Genomic DNA, 12301 nt, shown 5'->3' with positions numbered 1-12301 from the left:
TTGTAATAGGGCTAGATTTGCCCTCCAATCTGCTCCAGAGAGTGGCAGGAACTTGTAATAGGGCTAGATTTGCCCTACAATCTGCTCCAGAGAGTGGCAGGAACTTGTAATAGGGCTAGATTTGCCCTACAATCAGCTCCAGAGAGTGGCAGGAACTTGTAATAGGGCTAGATTTGCCCTACAATCAGCTCCAGAGAGCGGCAGGAACTTGTAATAGGGCTAGATTTGCCCTACAATCTGCTCCAGAGAGTGGCAGGAACTTGTAATAGGGCTAGATTTGCCCTACAATCTGCTCCAGAGAGTGGTAGGAACTTGTAATAGGGCTAGATTTGCCCTACAATCTGCTCCAGAGAGTGGCAGGAACATGTGTTAGTGACATGTAGATTCTCCCTACAATCTGCTCCAGGGAGTGGTAGGAATTTGTAATAGTGAAAGGTAGATTCTCCCTACAATCAGCTCCAGGGAGTGGAAGGAACTTGTGATAGTGAAAGGTAGATTCTCCCTACAATCTGTCTAGGGAGTGTAACTTGTGTTATGGACATTGAGGTAGAGGAAGTTGACAGTCTCCATTAGGCTCTTTGTGAGAATAATATAAAGTGACATTGTACAGTGGAAGGGAGATCACATTTTCACAGATCAAACATTCTATCCAATGCCCTGATTCATATCAGTTTTGCGAGCAGATTTAGAGAGTCAGATTTATGATGTCATTTTCAAACTAGTTTTGAGAGCTGCATGGTGTCTGTGTATGTTCTGATTGCTTCTTCTCAACAGGCTCCTGGGTTTGGTGACATCCGTCTGACAGTGGAGTCTGTCCCGGACACTGTGGCGCTAGAGGGGACCTTCGCTCTCACGTGCAGGATCACAAACTGCTGGTGGGTATCTCAAGCTGCTGAGTCAGCTCCCTACACTTTCCTACTGATTAATCACATCCCCATTGTTCACTACAACTGTATCAGTCACTCAATGAGATGTAAATGCTCTAATGTTTTGTTGAAATACATTGAGCAAGAAAATACATATGTTTAGCATCATTAAGGCTGAAAATGTGTTCAATTCATCTGTTTTGAATGACTATGTCACCAAATTTGGAATATGTGTTTCTTGACATACCAGTTGGTTAGGTCAACAAACTAAACCTACGCACAGACATGAAAACATGTTTACATTTAAATCTTCCAAGCTAAAAGGTTTACAGTTTCATAAAATGCCTTGAATTGGGCGAACATTTTCATCTCTGCTGTTAAATCAATATATTACAACTATTTATCTCTTTGATAATGTGTGATGACACCATGTTCAGAACTCATTTGTTAAATAATATAAAAATATTTTTGTTGTTTACGTACATAACTTGAAGAATCCATGACATGATGACGTCACAAACATATTGCACTGAAAAGTTTAAATTATTTGTTGATCTGCCGAAGTTTAAAGTCAAATGACTTTGCACTTTAAAGTTTCCTGCAATGTATTAAATTGGGAGTTAGCTCCCTTTTCTTATAATTAGTTTTATATCTTTGATAAATGATCCCACGATTGTAGCATTACCAAAAAAGTTTTTATCATTCAGATGGGTTTTTTTTTCAGAATATGCTGTACTTATACCTATTTTATTTTAAGGAAAATAATTTATCACACACTTGTTCATGCTGATGGCTAAATTTTATGATCTTCTTACATCACTGATTCTAAACCAGGAGAGAAAGTCTATACACATACATACAGTACGGGAAGTAGGGATAGGGGCGTAATGTAGCATCCAGACACATTCATAGTGAGACCCTGTGACAAACTATGTGGTGGTCATGTTGAGGATGTTGTGTGACGTGGTCTGATGTTGTTTCAGTGAGAGGACAATGGACCTGACACTGGCTCTCCAGAACCAGGGCGTGACGGGTCTCATGTGGTGTGGCATCTCGGGGAAACAGCTGGGAAAGCTGCAGCAGAATGACAGCATGGACATTCCCCTCACCATGCTGGCCACCATTCCGGGACTCCAGGTAAACTTACATAGTCCCCACCTACCCCAACAACCCCATGCTGGCCACCATTCCGGGACTCCAGGTATACTTACATAGTCCCCCCACCTCCCCTCACCATGCTGGCCACCATTCCAGGACTCCAAGTATACTTACATAGTACCTATCCCCAAATGCTGGCCACCATTCCGGGACTCCAGGTATACTTACATAGTCCCTATCCCCAAATGCTGGCCACCATTCCGGGACTCCAGGTATACTTACATAGTCCCTATCCCCAAATGCTGGCCACCATTCCGGGACTCCAGGTATACTTACATAGTACCCCCCCACCCCCCACCTTGCTGGCTACCATTCCGGGACTCCAGGTATACTTACATAGTACCCCCCCCCACCCCCCACCTTGCTGGCCACCATTCCGGGACTCCAGGTATACTTACATAGTCCCCACCCACCCCCATGCTGACCACCATTCCGGGACTAATAATTTTGTTGACAATCTAATAATTCAGTTATAGTGACCTTATTATTATTTTTTCCAGACAATATCAGGCCTGCGACTTACAGACAACTTCTTGAAGCGCACCTATGAACATGATGAGATAGCTCAGGTGTTTGTAGTCGACGATGCATCACTCAGATAGATGCTCAGGACCAACACCTCTTATTTAATATGTGTGATTATAGCAAAGTAAAATTTGTCAATGTTACTTGAAAATTTACATTAAAACATATTGTATATGATTGATTTAAGATATGGTTTCTGGCAGTGTCATTGTACTGTCAGATCATCCTTCATGTTGTAAAAGTGTAAAAGGATAATCTGAGTGTCCAGGTGAGAACTGAATGTCACTGATTGGGGAGAAGTTGTCCTACAAATAGTGTCTGATATTGCCATGACATATCACTGTTTCAAGTAAACGCAGACAAAAACACATTTCAATAAGTTGTTAATCAGAGTTTGGTCACTGTCTGAAATTACTCAGTATCTCAATAAAATTTTTTAGTCGTATACTACTGGTTGTGTATATCATGACTAGTAGTTTATATCATCATCCTTACAGGAAGTAACTTTTACCTCGATTGATAAATCTCTGTGGAAGAGAGGGAAAACAGGAGTGACTAGTTTAATGACGACACACAGACAGACGCATAAGGGTGGGCGGGCAGGCGGTCAGTGGTTCCAGTGCTGTGCTATTAATAGATGAACCATGGGACTGAGTTCTCTGCCATTCGTCAGCACTCGCATGTTTCCGTAAGCTATAAGGTCTAATTTCAGCTTGCCCCAGAATGGAACAAGTTGGTCACGAATGATACCTTCCATAATAAATGGGGAATAAATTATTGTGATAGATGAAAACAATGATGTTATATTCTTTGAAGTACACAGTGCTCTAATAACCTGTTTCACTACCTATATCAAGGGTAATATATGCACTGAACTAAACATCAAGCCTTACTTCAAGTTGGTCAATGGCAGAGTGCAATATGAAATATTCTGGATTAAAATTGTTGGGTACTCCAATGTTTAACAGGTCTAAGAATACCTTCATGAGAGAAAGTTGAAAACTTGCTGCCTCACTGATAGTGGACAAGAATGATGAAGCAGTCAGATGTGGTGGGTGATGAGGATGTCTGGTGTATATAAGCTGTACATAGAGGTGTATGTAAATATTGTCACCAACCCAGTCTGTCATGCGAACAGCTGTAAGCGTCATGTACAACACATGGTTGAATAAAGACAGCATTGTGGAACAGATTTATCTTGTTTTCAATCTAAGGAGGGAGTGTGTGTGATAGTCCTGATATCACAGTGAGTTACAATCAACCGGTGGACATACACATCACAGTACAGCACAGCACACACTCATCAAACATTGCAAGTTAATGAGAATAATGGCTGGGGATTTATTGTTTGACAAAGTGACCACCTCTGTTGATGCATGAAGAGGAAGGTCGGTGGCCGCATAATGCCAAAATATACCTTAAAGGATTGTACCTGTGTTATCCCAAATATAACATTTGTTACATTTGACAACTTTCTAAATGGCATTGTGTGTTCATTGTACCTGTTGTTCCTATGCCTGACACTCAGCATTGAGGGGGAATAACTACGACAAACCTTAGCACACTGTCTGAACTGGGTATCCATGTTTAACTGCCACACTATACCGGGTAGTTGGCTAGCACTATAAAACCATTAGCCTAGCATGTACGACCTATAAAAACACACAAACTCCATTTAGTCCCCCCTCCTCCTTTTGCATGGCATATTTCAAATTTCCAAATTTGTCCTCCAAATTAAGTAAGCAATCCTAAAGGTTGCCTCACCTTTTTGGACATACCCTTTTCGACCATATGTCGGAAAGCGCAAATTAAATTACCAATTTAAGTAAGTAAGTAAGCATGTACAAGCAGCCACACACCCATGAACACCACTATATAAGTGCAATAATCTTGAAGCAGTGTTAAACTGTAGGACTCTGATTAGGAAATAAACATCATGTGTTTTCATATTTGCAGGTTTTGTTGAGTATTGCATGTCCAGAAACGTGGAACCGACATCACCTTGGAATGCAATGACCTCATGACAAAGGATGACCACACATATGCTTCTGTAGTAACTGAACTGACTGGTTAGCACAATCATGTGACAATGTGAATAAACAACTACATTGAAGTTGTGCTGATAAATATTGATCAAACTTTAATTAAGTGGTATCCATTTTCCCTTTTATCAATGTTTTTCAAAAAATCAGATTGCAGTACACACCATTCGTTTTACATTTACTCTCGCTCGTGTACAAGTTCCATGGCATTGATACATATTTGGAGGGGGGGGAGTTAGTGAGTTCGATTTAAGGTTTTGCTTTAAACAGTATTTAGCAGCCCGTCAGCTTGATGTTGGAAAAATGCCTGAAGTGATGCAGGGCTACCACTTTGGTGAAACTTACAGTGGGTATGGTGCTGACAAACCTAGAAACATAATCATAATTGAACAACAATCGTAGATTTCGGGCACCATAAGGGAGGTAAGTCTGCACAGCCTTCTGGGCAAAGCCTGATACCACAGAGACCAAAGCTTATTGGGTGTCTGTGCTTGTACAACATAGGGATAGAAATGGTAGAGACAGCTGCATCAAGGTAATTATACCTAGATCAGTCAAACAGATTTACAACAATGGCAGTGACAGGTCATATTTATACAGCACACAAGGTAAATATGGCTTTTAGTGGCCAGACTATATAAAGGGTAATATCTAAATGGGCACAGAGGTGGTAGACTAACATCTAATCTCTGAAATGAACATATCGTACAGAGAAAAACCAGTTGTTTAATTATCTTAATAAAAACATCATAAAAAGGAGCCCGGAGAATTTCATCATTTTCAGAAAATCAGTAATCTAGACTTGCCAAACATTATAGACCTGCATGGGCTGTTTTTGATATATTTGTATCAGGGTCTGTCAGACAGTCTACAGAGGCGAATACTCGTTCCTTTTTCGCCAAACAAAAATATACATGCAAAAGTGCATTTATCACTTCTGATTGTTTGCGATGCACACATACAAGTTTTCGATACAACATGATTACAAAATCTGAAGAACATTGACTCTGTATTATACAGTTATATGTTCGTGTGATTAACAATGTTCTACCAAAACTAATTACTCATTATTTTGCAGTCCCCAAGTACCTACAGATGAAGAAAATCGCTATACCCGTCTTGATCTACTTTATAAAATACGACGTCCATACAGTCCTCCACGCACGTGAGCCCCTTCCCTCGACAGTAATGTTAACTGATGCCTCGATATGTTTGTTATATGAAAATAAAGTAATTAATTTATTGTGGCCTTATGTTTACTTTATACTGAAGTAATTATTTTATTTTTCAAAACATGTGCTTCATGGCGATAATATAACTGTACTACCTGTTACCCCGCCTTGCGATCGGCATTGATGGGATAAAACAATGACTGATAGGCACGAAGTATAATCAGGGAGTCTCTCTATATATCAAACTTTGTGTAGTCTCCCAGGTATAATTATGTATGCTAAAAACTGCGGCATGGTATATCAGTGAGCTGGCACTATAAAACGGGCATAAACCCGGACTTGTACATGTACGTATATATACACGCACGCACGCACGCACGCACGCACGCACACGCGCGCCTGCACGTTACTCTGCGAGTGAAATAATCTTGAACGCCACGTAAATCCCATTTCAACTCACCCACCTTACTTTCACCTTAGTCATACTGACCTCACAGGTCAAGCGTAGCCAGCGTTCTCCAAATCTCGTCCCACCCATCTCAGACATACCATCAGGATAAGGTGAGCTTCTCTCTGCAACAATATCCCATCAACTAACTATCTAGGCTTATAAATCTCATTTAATCTCTGCATGCGGTATCTAAACTTCGCTTGTAACTTCCAGCGAGTCAGCAGAAAAAGTTTAGTTAACAGGTGGTTTTACTGTAGAGAGATGGTAGTATTTACACACATCGAGTGGCCTACATGGGCGATACGGCTAGTCGTACACCACCGCGTCAAAACTCTATATACAAGAGATTGTGAAATGTACGATTCATATTCGGCCCATGCTTCCCTGAAACCATTGACATACAATAACCAATTATTAAATTTACGAAACATCATATATGTGACGGAATATACTTTCTTATTGAACATCTAACCCGGTGCTTATTTATAAGCTGCATGGTATGAATAGCGCTGTTCGGCTATCTATAAAGTACGCTCTGACAGCGAGCGATATTTACATCATATGATTAACGTCATTTGAACCACTCTAATGACATCATATGGGATCACGGTATTGTTGTAGTTGATTCTGAGCCAGTAATGTTATGGTCATGCTGAAATTGCAATTTAACAAGCAAATCTGATACAACTATATTGGTCATTATGTAAAATTATGAGAATTATATATCAACCATAACATGGTTGTTTAAATAGGAGAAATCACTTGAATCTGTTGATTCCCGAAGTAGAATCAACGGAGTTGAGTGATTTCTACACTATATGCAGGCAACACCTGACGCCTTGTTCTGAGAGAGCATTTTATGTGGTGTATGTTTAGCATTATGACATATATGACGGCTGTTGTATTTCTACCTTCATATGCATGGCTGGAAGACCTTTAACGTGTCGTGTCAAATTGCCATGGTATAAGTTATCTGACTCGTATGTCTGTTGGAAGTAGACCAATGTCCACAACGGGGCTAGATACCGGGACACGCCTATTCCTGTCTTTGTCCAGCAAGTTTACTCATGATTGTCAAGAGTTTGACGTGGCCTGAAATCCAAACTCCTCGCTTCGCTAGTTCTCTGCTCTCTTCTGTTTTCACTAGGTAAATATAGAATATACACCACACTTGGCTACGACGACTATGCAGGTTGGTTACATTGACAGCAAATCAACTGGTATCAAAGACATTTAATTACATTATTAATGTGCAGTATCTTGAAAAGTTCGTTGAAATACGTACCCGTCAATTTTTCGTCAGCAATGCATTCATTTCAATGTCAGTTTCAATATCAAGTATAAAATTAAGGGTCGTAGAGTGGTCATGATATTTTATTGGGATAGGAACAGTTATACAATGTATTTACAACAATTACAGTAAACTACGGTTATAACGAACTCATAGGAGCCACTAATTTTAGTTCGTTATAAGCATTATAATCCAACAAATGGCCGGGACTAAAAAATAAGTTCGTTATATCGGTCAGTTCGTTATAAGCGTGTTCGTTATAAGCGTAGTTTACTGTAATTCAATATATGCCTACTCATCACCAAACGTGTATTAGGTTATTGTTAAATCTAAAATGCAATAGTGCGATTTTCGAGAACCGATGAAAGTCTTGTTTGTTGTTTAACACTGCACTCAGCAATATGATAGCTATATGACAACAGTCTGTAAATAATCAAGTCCGGATCAGACAATACAGTGACTGGCATTAACGCAGTTGGGATAAAAAAAAATATAACATAAAAAGAAATCAACCAAGTCACCGAGCCTGACCATCCGGTCATTTAGTCGCACGACAGGCATAGGTTGCTAGGGACTATATTCTCACCCGGAATCCCCACGAGTAAACCATGTCATATATCAAAATATTTTGCATTTGATATTAACAAACCTGCTGGATAATTTCACAATAATTTTGGAATCAAATGGAATGCAATACATATTTACCTTGTTTCGGAGACTTCGTCACGGGAATGCCAGCCCTAGCAGACGAGCAGACGACACACTAGGGGACGTAACTCTAATTTCTTATACCCTCGTCCCTTCAAAAGGCATTGCCGCGCCATATCAACCCGGCTGTGTCCAAAATAAGGGTCTGGTTTTTACACCCCCTGTGATATGACCGTCTCCAAGTTGGCTCTATTGCAGATGCAACATGTTTTATATCATTGATGGTTATTTCATAAAGAATATTATTCAACGAAGCAATATTGCTATTTGTCATGGCGGCCTACAAATTAAGACAATCCAGTGGCGTCGTTCCACGAAAACAATGTGCGAATGTGTATGTGTACCTTGATCCTCATATTCATAAATTCTGCTTATTAAAGTATCGATAACAGACCGAAGTGTACTTAAAAAAATCCGTGTACATTTATGTTGATATCAACGGACTGTCGTAGCACAATAAAGCCGGGCTAGTACAAGCACCCGCACCCGCACCCGCACACACAGACGCATGCACGCACGCACGCACACACACAAACACACACTTACCTTGAACTTAAGATATAAACTACTCCTGGTCGTTGTTTATCGTACAATAAAACACTGTATGGAGAATAAACCATGATGGGCGCAGGGTCAGTTCATCGTGGTAGATATATATTACAATGTGTCGTGTAGTCGGAATATTGTAATGTCACGTTAAGTTTAGTTGAGTTTAGTTTTGCTGGGTCGACAATACATTGAGATCATTTAACTGCTAGCAATCCAAAGTATTCCACTGCACAGTCCCTACATAATGTTTACGAACGTATCGAAACTATCCATATTTCTATTTTAGTTACCGACTCCCATGGCCACTGCTGCATTCAGTACCAAGATGGACAAGCGGAAGTTCTATATTGCCATGGTGATAACAATCCTAGTGACGGAGCTGCTACTTGCGCCTATGCTTTACTTCAGATGGTTGGGTAGCGATCGAAGACATTTCATCACCAGCGTCATCTGCGACATCGGGTTGTTCTACATGATCAGATATATCATAGAGTAAGTATATAACGCTCCCGAAACAGTCGCGAGACCAAGCTAGGGCACGGTTGTCCCAGGCGTCTTTGGCGCCACAATTCGCTGTGCAGAGTTGCGTCCCTTAGGCGTAGCACATACTTATGGTCGTGGGCTTGAGTTCCAAACTCGCCCTGATAATGTCTTTGGTCTGTCAGCACCATGTCCGTGCTCGTGCGTTTCACTGTACAATGGTAAATTCCGAGACATTGTCAATGGTTTCTTTCCTCCCTTCTTAAGATGACACGACGTGATATAATTGAAATACTGTTGAAAACGGCTATGGTTTTTCGTTGACGCCGTACAAAGGATATGGCGGCGACCTGTAAATATTCGGAAACTGGTCCAGACAATTCAGTGATCGATATTTTGATATTATAAAATGATAACGTTCCACTCCGTCGGGGTACGGTGATGATGGTGATAATGATTAATCAAAATAACAAAATAATTTCAGTCACTGTTGTGTTTCAGACGTCTACATCCAGTAAGGAACTGGAAAGAAGGACTAAAACTCGCCGGATACCTGACAGCGTTCTACTCCTTAAATATCTACCCCACCATCGCAGTTATCCCGAATGTGTTTAGCTGCATCACTGCAATTTTTAAAACTACACATGCTTTCGTGAACATTTCATTGATAGTGCTGGCATTGGTATATGTGAAGAAATGAGATCCACGTACTCTTTAACGTATAAGAACATGGCTCGCCAGCACATACATTCCCGCGAATAAAGGTTGTGTACATTGCTATGCTATGTTGTGTGTGTTCGTACGGATCTGTATAATCACGATATGGTATTATAATAACTCTTTTAGATATCTGTATTAATATTGCCTGAGCACCACGGTTTAAAAACAACAGCACACGCGTAATTTGTGTGTGTTATTTTACATATTTATCATAAAATGGGTAGGTTTCTCGACAGAATAGAGTTAAGGGATGAAGACGGCATCCGTGATGATCAGTTTAAGTGTTTTCCTATAACATGAATTCAACCTTTGTAGATATTTTTCGAACTTTCATTGAATTATGTCGTCACGTACCACGTCATTGTTATAAGTATAAAAATAGTCTAAGTCTAAAAACAAATTTCAAATGGAGGTACATTCACTGTCTGACTGACTAACCATTGACTCGTGATGCAATATATTGTTGCGCACATTCCAAGATAAACTTTCTGTTTAGTTACCGTTTGAGAGCAATGATAATATTATTTTCGACGTTAGAGTTTTAGACTGAGGCAGTTGGGTTTAACGTCGCTTTGAACACTCAGCATTCCAGTTATATCACTGCGTGTCAGATTTAATGTGGGGGGAAACCCAAAGTGATACAGGTTTTAGACGTCTACCATTTTGGTGAAACCCACGAGCACGGGTATGGAGTTGACAAAACTAGAAAATCAGGCCGATCCGGAAATCGAACCCCCAATCAGAGGTTTCTGGCGTACCAAAGGGACGCAACTCTGTATTTCCAATACAGGATATTTACCATTCGAAAGCACTCTCTTGGAAACCTCTATATGTAGTGACAGAGATTGGCCACTGACCTGCACTTCTTCACTTCGATTTCAAAACCAAAGACGACCCAGGTGAACCCGTGTTGACCAAGGCAAATGCAAGTTAACTTTGGTTGACCAATGTTGGCACATGTTATAACTGATATATGTCATGCTTTGGTTGACCAAAGTTACTCATACCAACTGAGCCTTAATTCAAAAGTATTTGTATCAACAACTGAAAGTTAAATTTCCAAGGGGCATATCAGGATACATATATACAATCAATACCTTGTTAAATATATCCATTTACTTTAAATTTATTTTTCATTATTAAATCAGAACGCGCGTTCAATTATTTACAATTTGAGTGTACTGTGTCAACCGAGGTTACCACATTTCTGGTAAATGGGGTTGACTAGATTCAACCTTCGTTAACCAGTGTTGATCAAGGATAACTTAGGGCAGTATCCGAAATAAACCGCACAAAATGCAACCTCGGATATAATACAGAATGGATGCCAGGAGACGGCGAAACAGAACAGCCATGTGTATTGGTATAACACACAACTATGCGAGGGGAACAACCACTTCATTGTTTGACAAAGCTGCCATTGTGCCTTTCCTGTTTATTGTATGTAAAACAACCATAAAGTTCAAAACAAAGCGTAGAACATCAATTGTTGATATACATGCTTTAGAATCAACAATGCAACAATAATTTCACGGATGCAAATCAGAATACATATGTACTATCAAACCTGGTTCATTATATTAAATATACTTCGTTAACGATTTATTTCGGGTACTGTGTTTTTTGTTTTTTGTTTAACACCGCATAAGTATCGGACGACGGTCTGTAAATGATGGAGTCGGGACCAGACAACCCAGTGATTAACATCATGTGCATCGATCCACGCAATTGGGATACGATGACATGCATCAACCAAGTCACCGAGCCTGACCACCCATGGGTTGATGAATACCAACGCTAACCCGAATCTTCACGGGACTTGTTCCGGGTAATTCTTGATTAACACTGGTTCATTCCGATTGAATCAGAAATGTGTTAATCTCGGTGGAATCAAGTAAAAAAAAAGTATGTTGATCGAACGCACTGATTATACGGAGTTAAAAATTATACCTTGACACCCCCCCCCCCCCACCAACCCTCGCCATCAGCACATTCAGTATAATGTTGGAACAACGTCACATAAATACAGATTACTATACAGCACGTGTTTTCATACGATTTTACAAAACGAGTGTCAGAACTCTTGTATTCCCCGAACGAGAGCGAACACGAGTTTTATAAAATCAGTATGGCACACGAGCGTGTGTATTAACGTCTATATTACCCAGTGTTATATAATAATTTTGAGCACCCCTTTAAAAAAATGCACAAAATAAGATTCGAATGACGTCAACAATACACTGGTGATTTTTTGCACTTTTGCACTTACGAGTTTTAATAACTCGGTTATTCCTAACCCTAGGGGTAATAAAACCGTATGTGACGCAATGAACAAAGGT

The 12301-nt window shown here is 40.0% G+C and overlaps 1 protein-coding gene and 1 long non-coding RNA gene across 8 annotated transcripts in view; both read left to right on the top strand.

Annotated features, from left to right (window-relative positions):
• The window catches only part of LOC124138770 (trafficking protein particle complex subunit 13-like), a 190914-nt gene extending 187175 nt beyond the window's left edge, over window positions 1–3739 (top strand). For all 7 annotated transcript variants that reach the window (XM_046505623.2, XM_046505628.2, XM_046505626.2 and 4 more), the window contains 3 exons: window positions 775–875; window positions 1850–2003; window positions 2525–3739. In XM_046505623.2, the coding sequence (XP_046361579.1) occupies window positions 775–875; window positions 1850–2003; window positions 2525–2626 (357 nt within the window). In that variant the 3' untranslated portion in view covers window positions 2627–3739. The remainder of the gene's footprint in view (window positions 1–774; window positions 876–1849; window positions 2004–2524) is intronic.
• Window positions 3740–6255: 2516 nt separating this feature from the next.
• On the top strand, window positions 6256–10020 carry LOC124138771. Its single transcript, XR_007222172.1, has 3 exons — window positions 6256–6324; window positions 9049–9254; window positions 9744–10020. It is a non-coding gene; the product is annotated as an uncharacterized LOC124138771 (long non-coding RNA).
• The last annotated feature ends 2281 nt before the right edge of the window (window positions 10021–12301 follow it).

Source organism: Haliotis rufescens, unplaced genomic scaffold, assembly GCF_023055435.1.
Source record: "Haliotis rufescens isolate VD_foot unplaced genomic scaffold, xgHalRufe1.0.p SCAF_2, whole genome shotgun sequence".
Lineage (NCBI taxonomy): Eukaryota > Metazoa > Mollusca > Gastropoda > Lepetellida > Haliotidae > Haliotis > Haliotis rufescens.
This window is presented reverse-complemented; position numbering and strand designations above follow the sequence as displayed.